Source organism: Periplaneta americana, chromosome 5 (genome assembly GCF_040183065.1).
Source record: "Periplaneta americana isolate PAMFEO1 chromosome 5, P.americana_PAMFEO1_priV1, whole genome shotgun sequence".
Lineage (NCBI taxonomy): Eukaryota > Metazoa > Arthropoda > Insecta > Blattodea > Blattidae > Periplaneta > Periplaneta americana.
This window is the reverse complement of record NC_091121.1, coordinates 30,050,072-30,076,951: the sequence shown is the minus strand read 5'-3', so window position 1 is coordinate 30,076,951 and position 26,880 is coordinate 30,050,072. Positions and strand designations below refer to the sequence as shown.

General features: G+C 34.1%; 1 protein-coding gene across 2 annotated transcripts in view; it reads right to left on the bottom strand.

Annotated features, from left to right (window-relative positions):
* The window catches only part of side (sidestep), an 869,165-nt gene that overhangs the window by 75,283 nt on the left and 767,002 nt on the right, over window positions 1-26,880 (bottom strand). For both annotated transcript variants that reach the window (XM_069825478.1, XM_069825479.1), the window contains one exon: window positions 12,865-13,164. In XM_069825478.1, the coding sequence (XP_069681579.1) occupies window positions 12,865-13,164 (300 nt within the window). The remainder of the gene's footprint in view (window positions 1-12,864; window positions 13,165-26,880) is intronic.

Genomic DNA, 26,880 nt, shown 5'->3' with positions numbered 1-26,880 from the left:
CACGTATGGAAGTGAAGTTTGGACCATACGTAAATGTGATGAAATTTTAAGAAGAACTATACTAGTTTAGACAAGAAGAAAACTTTGGATATTTGGAAAAAAAGGTTCCTTTCCCAAATGTTTAACATAATTTTATTCGGTAACTGTTACGAGTAGCATCGTGACTTTTGTCCATATCGATAGAAAATCTAATAAAGAATTATTTATCCCTCTGGCGTATTTCAATAGCGTGGACGGTTTTCGTGTAAATTTAATAAAAACCCGTTAATTTGAAGCCATTTATCGGTGCGACCAGCTTGCAACATTGTAGCCGTAAAGTGAGATGGGAGGTAGTACAATAAGACAGGGACACCTGAGCTCGTTGACCTCCTACATCTGTATTACGAGAAGAAAGAGCACTGTGTTAGCGGCGATGTTGTCAGACTGCTGAAACTTCCAACTTAATGTTTTAATTAACCGTTCATTTAATCACAAAATGTAATATAGTTTTTCTATCCATTTAATTATACCCTATCGTCCCTCTCAATCTGCAACATTATTTCATTTCTACTCTGTACAACGCGTTAAGTCTGGCAACTCATCATGATATATTCTTCTAACTTATATTACAGCGATCAATACTCGACAGCCCTTTATTTCAGGAGGCAGAGAATTCCAGCGAAGAGAAGTAGTGACAGATAAAGATGAGGAATATAAAGATGATGTGTTATGGGGAAGTTCTAGCGTTATTGTTTCGAGTCCGAGTATTAATTTAAGGTGTGATAGGGAGAAAGGTTGTGGAATCTAACAAGAGTTAAAGTGTAAAAAATTCGGTGTAAGAAAGAGAGTGTAAATCCTCCACTTGTATAACCTGAACCACGATAATTTATCGAAAAAGGTCAGATGTGATCACAGTAACAGACATTGCAAATGAAGCGAAGACACGCATTTTTAACACTCTACAGTGTCTGATCTACACCGAGATCACTGAATAAAGCTTCACGATAATCGAAATGAGGTATAATAAAAGTCTGCACAAGCGTCTGCTTTGATGTAGTTGGATAATGATACAATCTTTTTGAAGAGAGAAAGGCAGAAAATGCTTTCTTGCATGTGTGTTTAATGTGTGTGTCTAAAATAAGATTAGATTTAAAAATTAATTCCCAGGTTATTTAGAGTGGATCTTAATGGAATGATCGTGTTATTCAGTTTCACAGGTGGAAGATTCACTTTATTAACATCGGGCATTATCTCTTATTCGCAAATAAGTAGATACGAGAATTTCCTGCACTATAAAATCTCAAAATATACATGCATCCATGCACTATCAAACTATGAAACATGCACGATCAAGCGAAAAATACATTAAAATATGCAATTCCATTTTTGTTCCAAATATCTTATTTCACTTTTTTTGCACAGTTAACAAATAACAGCAATTCTAAATTGGTTTCTGGGAGGTTTCTGCGCTTGTCAGTCAATATGTTTTTGTAGACAGATAATGACTTCTCTACATTGCAAGAAGTTATAGGTGCAAACTTGAATGAACGTTTTTCTGTTATACAGTTTTTTTTTCTTTTCCTTCTTCTATCCCGATTCCTGAAGCTAAAATGAGGGACATTACAAATCAAGGAACTGATGTGTCCCCTCAAAACCATAGAAACATGCATTTAAACTGAATATAATGTATATTCTATGCATGATTAAGATAAAATTGGTTAAGTATGCATTATGCATGTTTTTATCCCCGAAAAGGACAAAACATGCAAATATGCACGGAAAAAGTACACATATTTGGAACCAGAAAGTAATGAAATGGACAAGTACTAAGTTTGAGCTATGTCCTATGTTCCTATAAAACATGCATTTGCATGGAATTCTCGTCTCTACAAATATGAAAGCTTAAGATTTAAATGCATTGCATTCACGTCGTTGAGACCAAGGAGAAATAGATTCTAGATCTCAATACTTTTCGATTGTTGGTAAAATTAATGTTCTGGGAATAGTAAGTTAATTAAGTAGTAAAATATCGCTGCAATCGAAAAGTATTGGGAATGAATTTGAATAAGGAACAAAAAAAGTTCCTTCCCAGGCAGGATTCGAACCACAAAAGTCTTAGTTGCCAGTCTATCGTGCTCTGAAGTGAACAAGGCTCTGAAATCAGCTACAAGGGTCGGTCCGGTTTTTTTTGCCACTATTGTACATAGAGTTGGAGATCATCAGCATATAGATGGTAGCAACAGTGTACTATGTTCGTTGAGACATCATTTACATAAATTGAATAATAGCGGAGCTAGAACTTATACCGAAGTATGTCGACCTAATTTAGAGACACTTGTAATGTAGTGTTGACGGTATCTATCTTTTAATTACCATATTATTAAAGAGCAACCTATACAGATCATTCAAGATAATGTGGGCGGATAAATTATGGAACTCAATAAAAGTAATAATAAAAAAACTATTAGAACAAAACATTACAACGATAAGTTTATTGAACCAAAACACGAATGTGATCTGTCCAAGAGAGATAAAGCATTTCCTGGGGAGTTTTCCTTTAAGACGAGTTTAGTCTGTTTTCTTTTGTTACATGTCAAGAAGTCAGTGAAATATCCGTCATTTGATTGGTTCTACAAGCCCAATTTCATGCCAGTTATTTCCGCAAAGTTACTATCCTCCATTCGGATGTATTCACATGGGAAATGTTTACTCCAAACACAATGGGTGCCTACATTTCAAGGTGATGTTACTGAGGTTTCCCATAAGGCATGCGGACGGATACATGTTTGTTTTCAATTTGAAAAGAAGACAAATCAAGGGAATAGAACGCATATAAGAAACAAAAACAGATTGGTTATATGGTGCCGAACGGTTGAGGAAAAAAGGAGCTGGGGGAGAAAAAACGAAATCAAAGAAGATGATACAAAACATCATGCAGGACTGGAAAAGATGAAAAGAAAAGAACATACAATCAGTCCGGTGGAGACAAAAAACCGTACCAAGGGGAAATATAGAATAAAGGATAAATTTTGATTACATTACAACAGTACCGTTTGAGTTCAGTAAGAAAGGAAAAAAAAATACAGAAGTGGAACGGTGAAGAAGTCTATACGAGGGGCGGGAAGAGAAGGGTGTGCTATGTAACCAACCTAGAAGGCATATTTCCTTCGAAGATTTCCTAAAACCAAGACTAACCCACACCACCGCCATCACTGCTACCAACTTTCTCAAATATACTGCTACCGCCCCCCTCCAAAAACCTGGCGTCTTTTCCAGGAGTATCCTTAAACCATATGGAAATTGGTTAGGGGTAAAGGTCATAGGTGGGCTATGGGAGCTTCTTCTTCTCTGGCAAGTGTATGTGACTCTGGGGGATGCTACATCGGCGGCAAGGGAAGTCGGAGGAAAAAAGGAGGACCAAAGTGGAAGCAGAGAATTCAAACCACGTATCTATATCTTCGCGAGTGGAATGTTAACGAGAGAGAAATCTTGAAGTTGTTGCGGAGTTCTTGTCTGTATATGTATAGCTCCAATCCCGAGCTGCAGGACTAACGTCCTACACTAGATGTACAAATCTTTGTCCCACTAACCTCTACCACCTTCCACTCTTTTCTCAGTTTTTTTTAAGTAGCCGGCTTATATTTTCAGTATGAGTGGTTTATATTTTCTGCAGTGTATATGTGAAAATTATTCGCCGACGCACAGTAACATAGTGTTGCATATATCACAGAACAAATTTCAGCACTCAAGTTATGTAAGTAAGTTAAATGAAGGATTACATAATTCCAGCATGGCAACCAGATTCACATACGTAATGGTTAATGGTTGATTTCCTGTCATAACACATTCTTTTGTTTTCATTATTTATTCTAGAACTTTCACTCAAGACAATAATCATGTATAGGCCAAATTATAAAATTGTTTACAGCATTTACTTATTAATACAATTCGTTTCAAAAGTAACGCATATTTGCAATTAAAATTGAATTACGAGATTTTGGACACAAAAATTCAGACAGTTCAAATATTCTACTCTGATATATTTTCATGAAATTTATTTTAAGACCATGAACGAATGTTCACCTGAAAGTGTATTAACGGCTAATTATGAAATAATTTATAATAATAGTTTCGGAATACCATCAGTTCATAGACGGGCATTTTCTGTTATGAAGCTATTAAAAACAACAAAGGGGAATGTAACTGATTCAGTATTACATAATTTGAAAAAAATATGATATGCATTTTTGTATCTGACATAAAACCTGATTTCACCTACAGTATATAGAAATCAAAAGAATTTTATGAAATAAAAAGAGGAATTAGGCATCGAAAAAGATTAAGCACGTTAACACTAATTTTTATATACGTAAATTAAACTAAAATTATTTAAAAATAGTTTGTAACATTACTAAATTAAATTAGCTAGCATCTTATGTATTAACTTACATAATGAATGACATAATTTATATAACACTATTCATATTACAGTACATGAAATCTTGAAATTAAAATATTTTTGCCTTTATTGTTATGCGAATTACGATATCATAGGTAACGTTTTTAAATGACACGATATACAGTTTGATCCGTTTGGGTATGGATAATATTAATTTATTATTATAAAGCTATTACGATGGTAGGAAAAATGTGTTGCTGATTATATTATGATTAAAAGATGGGAGTTTCCATATATTACAATCAGCAATGTATAATCTGAAAGGACAAATTAAAATCGTAGAAGATTAAAATGGCTACTACAAATCAACAGCGGGCACAATGTGTTCTTTGGTATGCTAAATTTGAGAGTTTTAAAGGAGTTCAAAGGGAATTTCGACGTGCATATGGTATGCGTAATGTACCTAAATACGAATCCATAATGTTGAGGCATCGAATATTTGTAGAAACAAGTTCTGTGTTAAAAAAAAAAACATGCAGGAGGTCTCAGATGAAACCTAATACGAGAAGCAGCTATCTCTTGGCTTTGTCCCCAAACTCCCCAGATCTAACCCCTCCTGACTTCTTCGTGTGGGGTTTTGTTAAAGATATTGTCAATTCATAGAAACCCAGGAACATTGATGATCTGAGAGTAAAAATTACTCAAGCTTTTCAACAAATCACCCCTCTTATGTTACAAAGGACATGGGCTGAATTGCAACACTGTTATGAGTTGTGTAGAGTTCGCAATGGGGATCGTGTTGACCTTTGAGGAATCTCCCATCTTTCAGTGTTGTATGCACAAAGTTTCAACAAATACAGTTCAGTAGTAAATGTTTTACGGTGTTTTTACTTTATTCATACTCAAACGGATCACCCTGTATTTTTATGGAATTAAAATATTTTTGCCATTATTGTTAGCCCATGAGAATTATGATGTCATAGGTAATATTTTTAAATGACACGATACGATTCGTTAATATTGTCTCAAAGAGCATAATATTTAATTTGTTTTGTACACAAGCACTATGGTAACAATGTTATTGTTGATATATTTTCATAGTCCCTGTTATGAAAGCTGTTTTATTGATGAAATTGATATAATTGTAACGAGATATTCTTCATATAAAATAATCTTTTTATGTCTTCGACATGTCCATGTTCTCTCAATTTTGCTCCTTTTCTGCTGACAAGGAAGGCTCACCATGTGATAATGGACTTTCACAACTATTTTTCCCCATACATTCCATTTCAAATAAGAAATTTCCCTACAGATTTCTACTTCCGGAAGGAGCTTAGTTTTCGAGGTAAGATTTTTTCAAATTCTCCATTCCAGAGCTATAACAGCTAATGCAAACAGTGCTATGTGCTAGACATATCAAGCAATAAATATCATCTAGCTGCATATCGTACTGTCAAAATTTCCTTAAATAATATAAGTTATGAAAATGACAGTATATCAGATACATAATAATAATGAAATTGACTATACAACAGTCTGTGAAAAAAATGATAAGAAAATGTAAGCATACCTGAAATTACTCACTGTACTGATCACAGTAGTGGAAATCATTGTAAAAATGCTGAAAACACCGTGGAACCACAGTCTAATATATATAGTCACGAAGCTTGAGTTGTGAGGGTGCTAGGAACAATAGACTGTGCATTGTCTGTAATGAGGCGATATTAGCGATCCTAGTGGTTAGCAACTATCTATGGATGAATATTTACTACATATTGAGCTTCGTGACTGTATTAACTAGACTGTGGTGGAACTTTGCACCACGAATATTCCAGAAAAATAAGTTTCTCGGAGTTTTAGAGCAATTCTGTACATTAATGTGAAAACATAATTCCATAGGAGTGACGAATATATGGGGTTTGTTATTAATGTACCCGGCTTTATACCAGCCATATTTAAACATGAGATGAAAACTGATTATGTGTTAAGGACTGCAGTTTTATCACATTATCTCTGTCATGCAATATAATATTTGTGCCATGTAGCAAAACACTATCAGAGAACTTCCAAACGAAATTTTTCCAAGGCCTAAAGCCATAAACGTCAAGAGGCTGAACAATCGGAGTTGTGTGGCTTGGAATTAACACTTCCACCATTTTACCTACTGGAATCATTCTTTCTATAACCTGTCTATCTCGGTAACTGGTTCACCAAAAGAATGCTATGGATTTTTGAGGGCAACGCATAAACATTTGGGGCTTATTCATGTATAAAAATTAATATTTTCATAAGTAATGTTACTGATTTTACAAGGAAAACCACTTCTGTTTAGTTCAAATATAACAAACCTGGGTCCACACCTGTGGAGTAACAGTTAGCGCGTCTGGCTGAGAAACTAGGTGGTCCGGGTTCGATTCCCAGTCGGGGCAAGTTACCTGGTTGAGGTTTTTTCCGGGGTTTTCCCTCAACACAGTATGAGCAAATTCTGGGTAACTTTCGGTGCTGGACCCCGGACTTATTTCGCCGGCATTATCACCTTAAACTCATTCAGACGATACATAACCTAAGATGTTGATGAAGCGTCGTAAAATAACCTACTAAAAAACCCCTGGGCATAGAGGGAAAGTGAAAGGGAAGAGAGAAACCTATGCGCATGTCCTTTTCGCTTACACCGCCTTAGAAACAAATGCACAGTAAGGCACTGTGCATCAGTGGTGGAATTTTGGCGACCAGCGAGAATCGAAAATTCGTAAAAGCTATGACGCCCGTCGTATAAAATCCGTCATTGACCAATGGAGTATTCTTGGACAGTAAACTTCGCTTTCATAGGCACATAGATCTCATAATATAACCATGCAATTAGCATGTTTGTTCATTTATGGCCAGTAATAATTTTTCTTTGGTCCTTCTTTGTGGTTATGTGGACTGCGCATACGCAACCAAATTAAATGGACCGAGATTAGATTCCAAGCGTGGAAAATGGAAGAAATTTATCTTTCGTCCACGGAACTGCATGTTTTTACGTTGTCTTAAGATTGTCCTGTGTTGTCATGCTGACCCCACGATGAAGGAAGCCCGCAAATGTGAGATGGCTACTTTGGGATCCAATGAATAGATTTGCACTACCCGTTATCCCTCCCGATTTATAGGGAAATTAAACACAATAAGAAAGAAGGACTTATCCTTGTTCTGCGCATAATTGAATTTTAATACTTTACTTCACATCATTGAAATCGAACCCTGAGAATTGATATGTAATCTGAAAGTATGAAACAAAACTTACCGACTGAACTATCAACAGTAATCTCACGAGAGGTTTTGATTTATCTAGAGAAAATCAAACTCGAGTGGGATTTAATTGACTATTACACGATTAGAAGAAAGTATATAAATATTATAAGTAACAAAGTACTCCAATACAATAAAATATTAATTGACTTACGAAAATAAACCTGTCTTCAAATGTATTATTGCACCATTACGCTAGATGGCAGTTGTGCCAACTATGGAATCTTCATTGAACTCTGTAGACGGTTACTAGTCAAGAAAGCTTTGTTGATTCAGTTTCATTTTTATTAAGACAGTTGCATTCCACTTCAATTATCCGAATCCCAGTAATCAACGTCACTTGACAGATGATTTTCAATAAATCTTAATATTAAACAATCTCTGATACGTGACTATCCAAAATATCATATAGCAGAAGCTATAACATAACCTAACTAATATACACAAGTGTTAGAAAAGTTTTAATTAACGACGACGACATAAAAAATGAACATGAATAATTTTAAAAGGAATAATTATTGAATGTACAATTTTCAAATTTGAATGTGGTTGGTGGTTCAATTGATGTTATATTGGACGTGTGCGTAATAGAAGTGGAACTCGTTGATTTAGGCCTACATGGTGTATTCAACTTATTCAGAATTTCCGAATGAATAATTTTAAAAGGAATATTTATTGAATGTACAATTTTCAAATTTGAATGTGGTTGTTGGTTCAATTGATGTTATATTGGACGTGTGCGTAATAGAAGTGGAACTCGTTGATTTAGGCCTACATGGTGTATTCAACTTATTCAGGGTTTCCGAATGGTGCTCTTCATTTATTTGCAAATCGGATTTCAGAAGATGCATAGGTATGATGAGTGATTTTTATTAATTCTTGTTCTTGAATGCCAATTCGAGTCATATTTGAAACAGCTGTGCATCGACTGGAGTGGTTTGTAATTTTTATATATATTTTTTTTTGACGTCCAGACCAGCGCAGTTTCAAATGTTGGCAAACAAAGAAACAAATGCTAGGGACGCGAAAAAATTAAACAAATGCTAGGGACGCGATAAAATTAAACAAATGCTAGGGACGCGATAAAATTAAACAAATGCTAGGGACGCGATAAAATTAAACAAATGCTAGGGACGCGATAAAATTAAACAAATGCTATGGACGCGATAAAATTCTGCGATAAGCAGCCATGATTGGTTGAATTACGTCCTTTCGTACCGTTTTATTGGTCAAAAGTAGTATGACGTAGTTTTAGTGTAATAGTCAAGAAAAAACGTTTACTTACGTATTTCTCCCATACGACTGGACAATTGGGCGTGTAATCGTAATATCTAATAATTATTTCCTTAATAATATAATGCATATGAAATTTTTCGATCTGGATATCGAAAATAAAATCATTATTTTAGAGTTTATAGGTACTTCCCAGTTACGCGCTGATTCTCGTCTCAGCAACGTATTAAACCTCGATGGCAGTTGTAATTACAATAACAACAATTAGGTGTCAATTTAATGAGACAACGATTAATTTTAATTTACTGCAATTAAATGACATTTTATACAGTGAAACTTGCAGTAATTAACTGACTGTGTTTGTTTTGTAAATGTGATCATGGGTGTATTCACCTGCAACCATTATTACAAACTCTGCAAACAAATGAATTGCTATTTGCGTGTAGGAACGTAAAAGCGAATTTATTTTGTAAATTTTAGTCTTTTTTTCAAAGTAACCGTTCTAAAAGTTACCGCAGAAGCACTGTGTATGGTATCCATACCAGCTGAAATAAGTGCGCATTTATTTTGAACTTCTGATAAGCATAAATTATAAGATATGAAAGATTTTTCGTGACTTTTACATTTCTTCTAACGTCATTACAATAATTTTATTAATCGTCGCAATCTCCTTTATTCTACCCATATTTATTTCCTTTTAGTGGTAGCTATTAATAATAATAATAATAATAATAATAATAATAATAATAATAATAATAATAATAATAATAATAATAATAATATCTCATTTACGCCTTTTAAGGCACCCGGTGGTTCACTGCCCGCCTCACATAAGCCCGCCATCGGTTCCTATTCTGAGCGACAAAATAAGCAGTTCTTACTGCCATATCACACTTCCTCAAATCTATTTCAATATTTTCCTCCCATTTACGTCTCGGTCTCCCCAGAGGTCTTTTTCCCTCCGGTCTCCCAACTAACATTCTATATGCATTTCTTTATTCACCCATACGTGCTACATGCCCTGCCCATCTCAAACGTCTGGATTTAATGTTCCTAATTATGTCAGGTGAAGAATGCAATGCGTGCAGTTCTGTATTGTGTAACTTTCTCCATTCTCCTGTAACGTCATCCCTCTTAGCCCCAAATAGTCTTCTAAGCACCTCATTCTCAAACACTCTTAACCTCTGTTCATCTCTCAAAATGAGAGTCCATGTTTCACTACTATACAGAACAACCAGTAATATAATTGCTTTATAAATTTTAACTTTCAGCTTTTTTTATGTCAGACTGGATGACAAAAGGTTCTCAACTGAGTAATAAAACAATCTTTTCCAATATTTATAATAATAATAATAATAATAATAATAATAATAATAATAATAATAATAATAATAATAATAATATCAAATTAAAACAAATGTACTATTAAGAGGACAAGTAAGAAAGGCCACAGGCAATTAACAAGTAACTGGTATACTGTATATTAGCACATGAGAATGTCCCGTAAACATTATTATTATTATTATTATTATTATTATTATTATTATTATTATTATTATTATTATTATTACTGTCACTCTGAGAGAGGAACATAGGTTAAGGGTGTTTGAGAATAAGGTGCTTAGGAAAATATTTGGGGCTAAGCGGGATGAAGTTACAGGAGAATGGAGAAAGTTACACAACACAGAACTGCACGCATTGTATTCTTCACCTGACATAATTAGGAACTTGAAATCCAGACGTTAGAGATGGGCAGGGCATGTAGCACGTATGGGCGAATCCAGAAATGCATATAGAGTGTTAGTTGGGAGACCGGAGGGAAAAAGACCTTTAGGGAGGCCGAGACGTAGATGGGAGGATAATATTAAAATGGATTTGCGGGAGGTGGGATATGATGATAGAGACTGGATTAATCTTGCACAGGATAGGGACCGATGGCGGGCTTATGTGAGGGCGGCAATGAACCTTCGGGTTCCTTAAAAGCCATTTGTAAGTAAGTAAATTATTATTATTATTATTTAGCTATCTGTATGTGACTAATGTCAAGCTTGCAATAATTATCTACAGTTATGCACGTATTATGCACGCGTCAGTTTCGCGTTCATGTCGAAGCACAACTAAATAACTTTATTTTTTAGTAAATACATTGCAATCCCGAAAAGATTTTAACAAACTCTTCTAAGTAGATTGTGTGTATATGCCAACTCCCTTTCTGTTGCCTATATGAATGGACTCGTCACACTGTCATATGGGATATGACGTAAGCTTTTCCATGGCAACAGAAGTCGAATTTCCATTCAACAAAATTCTTTCATTTTTTTTTTTTTTTTTTTGTTAATGTACGTCGAACATAGATGTTATGTTGGTAAAGAGGGTATTAACAATTAAATATATTCTTTCCCTTATTGCTCACAACTTCACCAATTCGTGACATAAAGGATACGGCTTACAAAGGCATGTATCGCTTTTAGCTAGTATATAACCAAGTGTAGTATTTCTGCATGATCTTACTTGAGGTTTCTGCGACACCTGCGAACAGGGATTATATAGAATGGACACTGAGCGAATTTTCCTGTGTTTTGTTTCTCTGTGCACCGGCGTTTAGTTCCACTTTCAAGCGCTAGATGTTAGTGTAATCGAGCACACTCTAAGATAATAATTGAGAATAGAGTTGAGACACAGGATCCAAACATCGCCTACCTTATTGCATAATCCAGTAACGCTTTGCTTCAAATAAATTCAAGTTAACAGCTTTTCCATATTTCTCAGTGTCAAATTAATAATGTTTATATTTTATATATAATAAATTGTTATAAAATAATATATAATACATTATAAAATTATGTCTCAAATCCGTTTAATGTTTGTATGAAACATAATATAGGTATATGGTTTTACTTCTCATAGGAGTTCTGTTTTTCCATTTTCAGCGCTATCAAATCGCTACATATTTTAATTGTTGTTGGGATCAACGTCTCAACTCTCATTATAAAGGAACTCTAGAGTCTACACATTACAGTTAATGACGGATTTATTTCATCGGTCCAATTTATTTTGAGTACATAATGTATCTAAATGTATTAATTGTATGTGTTATATTTCCGCTGTGTCGACTGCTAGCTGGTGTGATGTCAGTGCCAACTCCCGGGTTAAAGCAGAATCTCACGCTCAAACTGGTTTGAAGGTCATTTAAATCAGTCCTGCTACATCAAAGGTATCGACGCGAAGTGTCCATACTGTATAATTATCTATACGCTGGTGACACTGTTTGAAACCGTATATATTCATACTAAACGTCACACAAAGAGCAAACAAATTGAGGTGGAAGTGGGGAAGCCACATCGCGCGGATGAAAGACGAAAGATGGACATACAGAGCCACCATGTGGGACCCGCGCACAGGAGACCGGCACAGAGGCAGACCAAGGAAGAGGTGGGCAGACTTCTACACAACACAAGCAGGCCAGCAATGGTCCAGAATAGCAAGAAGCAGGGGAACATGGAGAACAATTGGAAGTCGACTACAAACGAAGACAGTGCCAGCCACAAACAACATCCCAAGTTGACTCAGTGAAAGTGCATTCAATATAATAAAAGTGTTAGTGAAATCAAATTAATCAAAGTGACAGCGAAATCAACTCCAACCAGACAAAGAAACACTAGACACAACCTAACGCGGAGTAGCTCACCGCGTTAGTGAAACAGAGCTACCCTCTAGCAGGAGGCCTTTGCCCTTCAAGGGACACATTAGGCTGTTATTATTATTATTATTATTATTATTATTATTATTATTATTATTATTATTATTATTATTATATTCATACTTATGTTGTAGCGTCTCCTAGCACACTTTTGTATGCCAATTTTAAGAGGCGTAACAGAAGATATTTTCGGACTTGTGTTATATGCATACTATTAATGTATAATATAAATATAATAATTTTAATTTTAGAAGGTTTTACTCACTTGCTGCTACTATATGAAATAAGCACGGCACACTCTGGCGGCCAATACTGTTACTAGCCCAGCAGGCAAGTGTTCCGTAATCAACTTCGGACTCTGGAGTGTATCGAAGGAGACTGACCAGCCCCTGGTGGATAACTCTTGAGCCAGGGACCGGAAGTACATCACGGGATTTGTTGTAAGTCCAGCTGAACTTGACGTCATCTCTAGGATCAGCTGTGACCTCACATTTCACTTCAAGCGTCTCATGGCGTATAGCTCCGATGCGACGCGAGGAAAAGCCTTCTCGACATCTTGGAGAATCTGTAAGAAAGTGGGGAAAACACATTAAAAATTTTTATGAATTTGCGTACTATTTTTAATGAAATCTATTTACTCCTTAGATAGGTATAAATAGGATTAACTGTAAGCAATGTCATTAATTTCGGGGGATTATTCTTTGAGTTACTTCAAACAAAATTTTTTTTATAGAATTTTGCTTGTTTTGGCTTTCTTTTCGAATATAAAAACTATTTTATATGAAACATTTCGTAGTGTCTTTTGGAAACGCTATGAAATTAATTCCCAGTATGGTCAGTCAATTTCAGAGAGCAGTGTAATTATGATAATACCTGATAAAAAGAATTTTACAATACAAAGATTTATTTTCAGTCAATGACTTTACTTTATATATGTGTAAGGTACAAGTTCTTATATTACATAATTTAATACTGTATTAACGTTTTCGTCGGTAATACCGACATCATCAGATATAACATCCCTAAATAAATACATGTGCCTCTATGATCAAAAATACAATATACATTGATAAACATAAAACGTATTAAAATCAACATGGTTTGAGAATATCAATATTTATTTTCTCATGTAAATGTACCCTTATTGTCAAATAGTTAAAAGCACAAACGTGTAATAAGAATAATATAGTGCAGGTCTTCACTACATAAAAATCTAAAACTTAAAAATTCATGTAAATACCATGTGATGAGATGCTTACAATCATTAATATATATTTATCTAATTTGTTTATATCCATATTCTTATTATCCAGTTATTATACTTGTTTTCTGTGTCTGTGTTGATTTGATTACCTGGTTGGGTTTTTCCGAGGTTTCCCCCACCGAAAAGGCAAATGCCGGGTAATATTTTGGCGAATCCTCGGACCTCATTTCATCTCACTACATCTCGCCAAAATGTAAAAAAAAAAAATGTAAAAAAAAAATGTAAAAAAAATTGTACAACATTGTAAAAATTGTAGAAAATTACTAAATTGTAAAACTATAAAAATTTGTAAAAATTGTAATTGTAATATTGTAAAATGTTGACATGTTCCACATCTTAAAGCTTCATTGCTCATGTAAGATCTATGGAATAAAATAAATGAATGAATGAAATGAACGAAAGATGTATATACACCATAATGTATGTGTTGAGATTATACCTTGAAACCTTAATTCATCAAAATTGTTATTGATGATATTTACAACAGATGAAATGTTTTATATATATATATATATATATATATATATATATATATATATATTGTAATTACACGTTTGTGTTTTTAACTATTGACAATAAGGGTACATTTACATGAGAAAAGAAATATTTATGCCCCAAACCATGTTGATTTTAATGTTTTTTATGTTTATCAATGTATATTGTATTTTTGATTATAGAGGCACATGTACTTATTTAGGGACGATATTGCAGCATAAAAAGTTATATCTGATGATGTCGGCATGACCAACGAAAACGTTAATACAGTATTAAATTATATAATATAAGGACTTGTACCTTACACATATATAAAGTAAAGTCATTGACTGAAAATAAATCTTTGTGTTGTATATCATAGACTTTTCTGAAAAATTATTTAAAAAAATAGTTTTATCCTTTAAATGTGCAGAAATTTCACGGGAACAAATTTAGCATTGGAAAATTAATTTGCAGAACGGAAAGGTGCATTTGTTCCGACCAAATTTCTGCATATTCGAAGGACAAAACCAATATTCTTTCAATCATTTATTACCATAACTAGCCGTACCCGTGCGCTCCGCTGCACCCGTTAGAAATAAATATAAAGCATTTACATAATTAAACTACGACATTTGATCCAGGGAACATTCGTGTTTGATAGAAGGATAAATCGTTTAATATGTTACTTATTTTAAATTGTATTTAAAATATTAAAATGTGATCATTTTGATCCAGAGACCACTCATTTGGTGCAATGACAATTCCTTTAACATGTTTCTTAATTGTTATTACCAATTATTTTTGGAAAAGCGAAAATTGACAAAAAAAATTTTGGCTACAGATTTATTATTATGTTTATATTATATTATATTATGAAAAAGTGTGTTGATAACGGATGTACTCGAATTAGAAAGTTTTTAATTTGCTGTGGGAGCTCTTGAATCTCAGGAGGAACAACTTTTACAACAGCGCAACATAATCTGCTTGGCTCATTACCCAATTTTTTTGCATTGCATTTATTGCATATGTATTTTATGTATTTTAACACGATTCAATTGAGCATAGTTAAAATTTGAATTATAAAATAATGGATTGCTAAGCTAACGTACTATTACTGCATACTAAATCAATACACTCTCGTTGTTCGTTAATTCTCTGAGATAAAAATGAATATGTTCATAAACATTATTATAAGAAATACAGGAAATGAATATACAGAATAACCTATCAAGTTTTCTGTGCATAAGAAGCTATTTCAATCTTACCTGTTCTCAATTCACTCAGAAGTTACTGTAATAACATTATAGCATTATGTCCATCCAGAGAAACTACAATTTCCAATGATGAAATAATAATTAATTATACAAATCGGTTAATTTAGCTTCCGATATTACTTCATACAAACACAGAAACATTGTCTGTAGGCTATGTTTCATAGCTTTCGATTGTTGTTTCCAAGGCCCCTTATAGACGAAGTCATTTGTTTTTTATTTCAATACACCGTCTTAGATGGCAGTTATTTTAATTTTAAAACTCATTTATCTCATTAAATATCAGCCCTATAAAAATTTTTCAAAGAATAAAACATATCAGAAATCATTTTTAAAGAAACTTTTGTTATGTAACATTTTTCACAAAAATCAATAATAAGCGAGATAATTCGATTTATTTAGTTCAGACCACCTTATAACCCCCTTTTAAATAATGTATTTTGAATGCCATATAGCCTATAATCTAAGTTACAACGAACTTAATTTATATTCCAATTTTCATCGAAATCGGTTCAGCCATTATCGCGTGAAAAGGTAACAAACATACAGACAGCCAGAAAGACAGACATACAAACAAAAATTTCAAAAAAGCGATTTTCGGTTTCAGGGTGGTTAATTATATATGTTAGGAGCAATTATTTTTGGAAAATCGAAAATTACCAGAAAAATTTCGGCTACAGGTTTATTATTAGTATAGATACACTGGTCTCTTAAATTGACTGAGCATAATATGAATTCAATCAATGGATTTTTGAAAACAGACTATATGAAATGTTTCATATAAAACTACTTTTATCTTAAAAAGGAAGCAAAAACGAGCAACATTGTATCACAATTTTTTTGTTTGAAATAGTATCTCAAAGAATAACTCCTTCAATTAACGACATTACTTACTGTTCACCCTGTATAAACTAGTGGTAATGCACTCATTTTACTACTATTTCAGATAATATGATATAATAATGCGGCTGTGATTGAACTATGGTGAAATGATCACAGTAGGATAAAACGATTTTCATATAGTCCTCGGTACTATAGTCAGGGCCGGGCAACTGACTGTTCCGTGGATCAGATGACAGCGGTTCTTGTTCACGAAATACTACTGCCAGCTCTCCAACAGAGGCGGATTACAAATTATAAGTATCTGCAGCGCATCGATATAATAGGAATAATATTCACTCTCTCGCAACAATTAATAGGCTTTAAAGGGATTGAAATGTACATATTTCAAATAATTACAACATTCGTGTTTGAGGAAATAAAGTTGCACAAACGGTAGGCTGTATTCAGGATGTTAAAAAAAAGTATGTAATATATTTGGAGGTGCTAGTATGCATCAAGACAAGAAAAAAGCCTAATAAACATGGGTTCTAAAACAAATACTTTCTGAGATCTAAACACTTGTTCATAGGAGGTGCTCAATGTGACGTCCATTCATGGCAATGTCCTTCGGGCGTAAGGAATCACGCACTCTTTGAAATTGACGTGGTTGTTCTTGATAACCAAAAGCCTAGAGGATTTAGATTTGAGGAACGTGCAGGCGAAGGTGTGGTGTGTGTCCTGAAATGTCAGCGTGAGGTGTTCACGCTCATTGCTGAAAAAATGTGCTGGTGTGCCATCATTCATGAACCACATCTGTAGTCTTTGTTGACATGGCACACACTCCAGCAAGGTAGGCAATACGTTAATAAGAAAGTCCTGATAACGAGCCCCAGTTAATCTCTGTGGTAGCACGTACGGTTTTTAATCTATCGCCAAGAACGCCTGCCCATACGTTGATTGAGAATCGGACCTGATGCCTTATTTCTTCTACTGCATGGGGATTTTCATCAGCCCACACATGCTGATTACGAAAATTCACAACACCATCTTTGCTGAACCCCGCTCATAATTGCAACCAGACTTTTCTTTTCAGTGTTCCTTGCGCCGCGTATCAGTATTTCATGCTAGAGGTGTCAACTACGGTATGATTATCTGGTAGCCTGCTGAATTGCAGGACAGAAAAATACATTGCCATAAATGGACGTCACATTGAACGAATGGACCATCTAACGAATAAACAAACACATAAATAAACAAATACGTAAACAACCAAATAAACAAAAACTAATAAAGAAATAAATAAAAAGAAACAAACGAACAAATAATAGAAACGAACAAACAAAACAAGCGAACAAACAATAGAAACGAACAATACAAACGGGCAACAAATAAGACAAACGAACAAACAAAACAAGCGAACAAACAATAGAAACGAACAATACAAACGGGCAACAAATAAGACAAACGAACAAACAAAACAAGCGAACAAACAATAGAAACGAACAATACAAACGGGCAACAAATAAGACAAACGAACAAACAAAACAAGCGAACAAACAATAGAAACGAACAATACAAACGGGCAACAAATAAGACAAACGAACAAACAAAACAAGCGAACAAACAATAGAAACGAACAATACAAACGGGCAACAAATAAGACAAACGAACAAACAAAACAAACGAATAAACAAAACTAACGAACAAATAAGACAAAGAAACAAACAAAGCAGAAGAAATGAAGAAACGAATAGACGAATAAACAAATAAATAAATAATAAGTAAAGAAACATATGACCTACAAATATTGTATAAGTGAACAAATAATAAGTACAATACTCAGTGCAAGTTCTTGTAGATTCAAGTTTTAAATATATTCACCAACTTCGAAAATTGATCTTTTTGTATGTAGGTACTATACGATTGTATTATACGTATCTATTTGGGGCAAATGAAAGAGAGGACTGTGAAGACCACGGCTCAGATGGTCTGACATGTTTACCAAAGAGGCGGGGAAACAGTGGTCGAGGACAGCAAAGAACAGAGTTTTGTAGGAAGAACTAGGGAAGGTCATTGTAAATAGATAACGTAATCAGTGTTAAGATATTGTAAATAGTAAAGTCAGTATTAGTGAAAGTGTAAGATAAGTTTTGTAAATAGTAAAGTCAGTGTTGAGAAAGTGTCAGGTAAATAGTGTAAATATCAATCAGTGTTTGTCAAAGTGCCAGTGTCAGTAATATGTGTGTAGTGCAAGAAAAAAATGAACAAAGAACAGAGTGCTGAGACTAGTTAAAGTTGAACAGGGTTATTAACAATGTCACAAAAGTAGTATACACGACAAGCTCGCCTGGATTGGCTCACCAACCGGGTACACTTGAGCCATCCCTGTCGAGGGGGTTCTAACCCCATCATAGGAGGACTGTGCCCAACATGGGATATCATGGCTAATATCCATTCATTCATCCATTCATTAATTCATTCATTCATTCATATTAGCAAAAATGTCTAAGAATTTAAATACGGGAACGAAAAGTCGAAAAAAATCTAGTAATGAATGAAAGGTAAACACTAGCACTGTCGTTATTATCGAGGCCTAATAGCCCCACATACTCGTACATCTTATAAGAACATAAATATTTCCTCTTAGACATAAAACAAATATAGGTTAAATTTAAGATACTGTAACATAAGTCAAAGGAAGAACTACATTCCAGTCTTAAAGTTATTTGTCATTCTTGTACTGTATCCACGTACGCATATAAAATGCAACGACTTTAAATTTTAAGAAATCTTGCGGCTTCGCGGCATGCACTATCTCTATTATGATATATTTGCGAGGTGTCAGTGTCAGCCACATATCAAAAATGTTTACGCTCAAGAAATAGAGAAAAAAATTGCATTTCCAAGTACCTGTCATTTTGAAAATAATGTCACTTGGAAAGAAGAAAAGGGGAAGTACAAAAGAGATAACAAAAAATGGAAGTGGGGGGACGCTGAGAAAAGGGAAGAGCAGGAATTTCTTAATCTTAGCTCATACTTTCATCATCTTAACGTGACGGATCTTACAAGCAAGAGGGGAGAGGAAATACACAGCGGTTCAAGCGAGAACGTTGCAATAAATTCTACTTAGGGAATGACAAGATTAGGTTGTGCTGTGACAATGCAGACGTAGAAAAGTTGAGATCTTCGCTACATGATTTTTCAGCGTTCATTTAACTTTATAGGTAAACAGTAGATTTCCTAGCTACAAATCCATCTGGGTAAGATTCGATCCCTGGCACCTACACGTACATTTATCTCCCTTGCTTGCTTACTTTTAATTACTTTTTTAAGTTATTAATTTTTATTTTATTAATTAACTTCAAATAAATAAATAATTCATAATATATATTTTTAATTTTCCTCTATTCTTCATATATAGTTTTAGTACATATGCAACGAGCCTATAATGATAGTAATTAAGACGCAAGTATTTATATTTATGAAACGAGCGCAAGCGAGTTTCATAATATTCATACGAGCGTCTTAATTACCATTATAGGCGAGTTTCATACAACTTTTTATGCTCGACCATATTTCTAACTTGAAATTATTCAGATGTACACATTTTATTTGTATCTGACAAGATCGGAAGTGACCTTGTTCTAGGTCGTGAATTGTGAGATGTGCGCAGACGCGAAAGTATTGATTTTTTCCGAGGAACAATAATGTCGTTGACCTTGATGTAATCCCGTTAAACTTGATATAACCTTGATTATTGAATTCGGCATTGAAAAACGAGATGACAAATTGAATTTATTTGAATATTATTGCTGAGTTGGCATTGGCTGAACACCTGTACTTTAATGAGTAGGTGTACTTTAATGACATGCATTAAAGGACTGCTAACAGGTGTATAATTACTACATTTCGGTATGGTCGAGCATAAAATACTTTAAATTACATGTCTAAATATAATAGGTATAGACAAAGTCAGTTAAAATGGAACAATGAAAAGAGATTGTAAAAATAAGCAAAATTCGTCAAGATAATAAAACGGATTTAAAATTAACCAACTAGAGGTGTAAAATTTGAGAGTAGCTCTGCTTAAATTAAAAATATATGATGGAAATTTATTTGCAACCTTCACTGACATTTGACAAAAATTTTTTTTGCGATTTAGCAAGTCTAAAGGTTATGATATTAAAATCATGTCCTTGTATTGCGTCATAGGAATGAATATCATTTCTTAATGTTAAAGTTTGAAGATTATCTTTAACATACAAAATTAATTCTAGAATATATAAATTTATTACAATCATGATTTTGTTTTTCACAAATAATTAAGACAATTAATTTATATATTCTAGAATTAATTTTAAAAGTTACATTTGATATAATTCTTATGGCCCTTTTTTGAAGCAATAGGACGCTATTTATAAAACCACTGTTGCCCCATAGCAATATTCCATAGGTAAGAGTACTTTGGAAGTAGGCAAAATAAGCATCACGAATAAAGTTTTCAGGTACAACAGTTTTTAATCTCTTAAGGGGATGGTATTTTTTTTTACTTTTTTCCTATTTGGTGTAAATTATTAATTTTTTGTATGTAGAGATCTCATAGCTGTGGCAACTCAACTAAATAAAAATATTTCGAAAAAAAAAATTATTTGGGGGCCCAAATTTGAAAAAAATATACCCAATGCAGGATTGTACTAAAACCGATACATCTAAACCGCTTTTAAAGATAGATTCAAACAGTTTTTGCAATGTATTTGCAAAAGTATATTCTACAAACTGTCTGTAACAGAATTTTAACATTAGTTCCTACGTTTGTAAAATAAACAATTAAAATTAATAACACTTTTCTGATTTCCTTTCTTGCAAACAAACGGACGTAGGTTTAAAATGAAATCAATTAACAAAAATCTGTTACAGAGAAAAGTTTCCTAATAGTCTAAAGAATGTGTGTTCTAAATTTCATGCATGTATCTTCAATAGTTCAGAAATTATATCCAATTTGTATGGCAATGTAGCAAAAAAAAAAATGAAGTTACTGGAAACCGATAAAAGCGGGCGTGTAATTTAGAAATCCATAGCGCAGGAAGTTTAAAAATGACGTCTCAACATCCGATAAGGACACAAATACCCACAAAATGTTATGCAATGCATTCCGTACATATCAAAGGGTATTTTAAAGAAAAAAATTGAAACTTTAATTTTCCTGAAACAACAATAAAAGTGGGCGAGTGATTTAAAAATCCATAATGCAGGAAGTTTAAAAATGGCGATTCACACATATCACAGGGTATTTTAAAGAAGTTGTTTTTGAAAATTAATCATTTTTCATCAAAAATACCATCCTCTCCCCTTAAGGAGAAACAACGTTCTTGAAATTTTAGTAGATATGATCAATATGACTTTCGCATGTGAATTTGGAATCAATAATAATTCCTAACATATTAAACTGACTTTGTTCATGATCGATCTTCTTTAGAGTAAAAATCATACGTTCAGTTTTACCTGAAAGGAAAGTGACATATGCCTTTTGTGTTTACAAAGCAAGTTTTTCAGAAAAATGTATTTAACTTTGTAGTTTCTTATTTTCAGCTTTTTTCAAAACATAAAATATTCAACAATAGTGATGGTCACAATATTTTAATTAATATATTAACAACATTGTCACTTAATTTTTAAAATATTTATCACACTCTGTACATAATTTCAGGTTATTTGAAGAAAGACTTTATTCACTACAGTATTTTGAAATAAAAATGTACCGAAAATTAAAATAATTCAGAAAACGACCGATAAATAAAAACACGCACACCGTAATATGTACTCCTATTCACGTTAAAATTGCCCAGCTTCAAATATTAGGGCTTAAGTGACACAGGGATAAACAAGCTACAGAATATGAAAGCTGAATCATTAAACAATCAATGAAATTTTCATTTCATGAAATTTTTTTCAATATTTTCACCGATCAATTATCTTAATCGGTGAGTATTTACTACTTGTAGGTCTACTAAATTTAGGAGGTTTATGTGAAAAGGATATTTAACACCGGCTTTATGGGACAATTTTGCACCGAAGGATAGTTTGTATTCATCACGTTTTATATAGCGATGTTACTTACTTACTTAGTTACTTACTTACTTACTTACTTACTTACTTACTGGCTTTTAGGAGCCCGGAGGTTCATTGCCGCCCTCACATAAGCCCGCCATTGGTCCCTATCCTGACCAAGATTAATCCAGTCTCTACCATCATATTCCACCTCCCTCAAATCCATTTTAATATTATCTTCCCATCTACGTCTCGGCCTCCCCAAAGGTTTTTTTTTTCCCTCCGGCCTCCGAACTAACACTCTATATGCATTTCTGGATTCGCCCATACGTGCTACATGCCCTGCCCATCTCAAACGTCTGGATGTAATGTTCTTAATTATGTCAGGCGAAGAATACAATGCGTGCAGCTCTGCGTTGTGTAACTTCCTCCATTCTTCAGTAACTTCATCCCTCTTAGCCCCAAATATTTTCCTAGGAACCTTATTCTCAAACACCCTCAATATATAACGATGTTAACATTTTAAAATGAATGCATACTTAGTAGCATGTATTCAGGGACATATAAACCAATGAATATTCTATTTCTTAGACAACATTTTTCTGTGTTCTATTTTACATAAATTACTCTGTTGTAGTAACGTAAGATATTAAATATTGTTTCCTTGCTGTTGGTTGTACCTCACAGCTCCTCGGTATAGTATAAATCCCCCCAGGGGAAAAGTCTGAATTCAATATTGGTAAAAATGAAACTGGCCATACCTAATATTACAAGACCTACACGGAATCGAATGCTGATTCCGTATAGTGAGAACCTATCAGATGAACCGTGCGACTTTCGGGTGTTATTTTACGTTCCTCTCATATAAATACACTTAAAGTCGGTTCGAGAAATCCCACGTTTAAGATGTGGGTATAGCAATCGGTGAATGTCCGGTGTTTCGAAAGTTTTAAGCTTTTAAGTTACGAGCAGACTTTTTTCCCCGAGTGCTTCTGCTACTTGAATAAGGATCAGGCCAGGGATACGTCGGTACTTTAAGAGAGGACCGGTACAAAGTCCACAAGCTATTAAATCATGGAGGTTACCCCGCGCACATCTGCTAAAGTCTGTTGTAATCCAGGCACGCCTCTGCGTTCCGAAACTTTTCAACTTTCCGTGCAAGCGCCCACTTGCTGCATCTGGCAAAAGAACCCACCTAATTAATCGGTTTAGTACCTAGTGGAGCTCCAAACTCGAGCCATATTGCTGCCATTTTCCCAGCGTCAGATGACAATACCTTTCTTGTTTATGACTGGACAACTAGACGATTTACATGGACAGAATTTACTCTGTACTTATTATGTATTTATGTGAAAAGACCGGTGCTGCAGTGACAAAATCATCATCATCATCATCATCATCATCATCATCATCATCATCATCATCATCATCACCATCATCATCATCATCACCACCATCATCATCATCACCACCACCACCTTTTGAGAACGGTGGATCAGAGTTCAAATGTCGACGCTCGTAACTGCAAAGGTTATATCAGCGTCGCCGGATGTGTCGAAATTTTGTCCCGCAGCAGTTCTTTTATATGCCAGTAAGTCTACTGACATGAGCCTGTCGCATTTAAGCACACTTAAATGCCATCGACCTGACCCGGGATCGAACCCGCAACCTTGGGCATAGAAGGCCAGCGCTATACCAACTCGCCAACCAGATCGACTAATGTCGATGATGGCAGAGATGTTTTTTATACTCTAAAAGCCTAGACTGTGACGAAATATCTTACTCTGTATAAAATTCCATCTAATTTGGTTAAGAAATGTATGAATTATTAACATTTCTCTAAATTTAAAATGATATTTTGAAAAATCACTTATACTCCAGAATTTTCAAAATAGTTTATGTGATTATTTCTACACAACTTCCAGACTCTCAGAAACAAAACTTGCTCCCAACGGTTTCCATTCCATTTACACACAAAATAATGAAATGTTTTAATGTATATAGTCGATGACAAAAATTACCAAACAAACTAATGGAACTAACAACATCTGTATGAAGAGTAGAATTTTTAGTAAAGGAAAATGTGAAAAAAACCTAAGCTAAGAAAAATGAGTTTATAAATTTGGAACTATGTAGTTGAAAGTAATCACATACCGGTACAGTTTTTTTCCAACCGTAACAAATAATTGGACAGCTCTATGGGCATAAAATTGGTGGAGGGCTATTTTAGACCCTAAGTACCTCTTTATCCCCTAAAACAGATAGCTGAACATTTTATTACATAGTATTCTGTAATCAATAATTTGAATTTTATAGTTTTATTGCTGAGAATATCATGTATATTAATGACTTCTTATAAAAAAAACCTGACTTGACAGAGCCATTTCGAGACCAGTTCTGAATTAGCTGAAAAAATCCGTTTCGAATAATTTCAGTAAAAAAAAAACAAAGAAAAAATTGCATAATACAGATGACTGTTTTCACCTCCATCTCAAGTATTAAATCACCACTTGTCTCTACATGACTTTGATTTGATCATCCGTCGTTGTGGATGTTTCTCGCCGTTTGTCCAATCCTACAATATTTCTGTTTCTGCTGTTTTCAATTATGTAAGACAAACACAATAGTTATTACGACGTATTTGTACAACAGTAACAAGCTGTTACGGGGATTTTACTGGAAGCAAGTAAAGAGATAGGTTTGCAAGTAAATCTCAAAAAGACAAAGTATATTATTATGTCTGGTGACGAGAATATTATACGAAATGGAAATATAAAAATTGGAAATTTACCTTTCGAATAGGTGGATAAGTTCAAATATCTTGGAGCAACGGTAACAGATATAAATGATACTCGGGAGGAAATTAACACAGAATAACTATGGGAAATGTCTGTTATTATTCCGTTGAGAAGCTTTTATCATCCAGTCTGCTGTCAAAACATCTGAAAGTTAGAATATATAAAACAATTATATTACGGTTGTTCTTTATGGTTGTGAAGCTTGAACTCTCACTTTGAGAGAGGAACATAGGTTAAGGGTGTTTGAGAATAAGGTTCTCACGAAAGTATTTGGAGCTAAGAGGGATGAAGTTACAGGAGAATGGAGAAAGTTACACAACACAGAACTGCACGCTTTGTATTCTTCATATGGCATAATGAGAAACGTTAAATCCAGACATTTGAGATGGGCAGGGCATGTAGCTCGAATGGGCGGATCCAGAAATGCATATAGAGTGTTAATTGGGAGGCCGGAGGGAAAAGATCTTTAGGGAGGCAGAGACGTAGATGGGAAGATAATATTAAAATGGATTTGAGGGAGGTGGGATATGATGATAGAGAATGGATTAATCTTGCTCAGGATAGGGACCAATGGCGGGCTTATGTGAGGGCTGCAATGAACTTCGGGGTTCCTTAAAAAAGCCAGTAAGTAAGTAAGTAAGTAAGTAAGTAAGTAAGTAAGTAAGTAAGTAAATAAGTAAGTAAGTACCTCTGTATCCCCTAAAATAGATTAAAATTTTATTGCATAGTATTATGTAACCAATAATTTGAATTTTATAGTTATATTGCTGAGAATTTCATGTATATTAGTGATTTCTTATAAAAAAAAAGCCTGACGTGATAGAGCCATTTCGAGACCAGTTCTGAATTAGCTGAAAAAGTCCGTTTCGAATAATTTCAGTAAGAAAAAAGCAAAGAAAATTATTTCACAATACAGGTGAGTGTTATCACCTCATCTCAAATAATAAATCACCACTTGTCTCTACATGACTTTGATTTGATCATCCGTCGTTGTGGATGTTTCTCGCCGTTTGTCCAATCCTACAGTATTTCTGTTTCTGCTGTTTTCATATGTAAGAAAAAGACAATAGTTATTACGACGTATTTGTACAACAGTAACAAGCTGTAAAACTTTAGAGTATAATTATGATTATGAGCCCACACCTGTGGAGTAACGGTTAGCGCGACTGACCGCGAAACCAGATAGCCCGGATTCGAGTCCCGGTTGGGGCAAGGTACCTGGTTGAAATTTTTTCCGGGGTTTTCCCTCAATCCAATATGAGCAAATGCTGGGTAACTTTCGGTGTTGGACCCCTCACGAATTTCACCAGCATTATCACCTTCATCTCATTCAGACGCTAAATAACCTAGATGTTGATAAAGCGTCGTAAAATAACCTACTAAAAACTTCATTATTATGCTGCTGATGTTGATGATGATAATGAAGATGAAAACAGTAATTGTTGTTATGATGACCTATTATCATGAATGAGCAATTATATTCACAATTTCAAGTAATTGTGCACAAATGTAGCCTACATGGAATGAATAATTTAACGTTTTTTATAATCTTTGTAGTCCACAACATATGAGTACGGAATACTGTGTAAATATTAATTAAA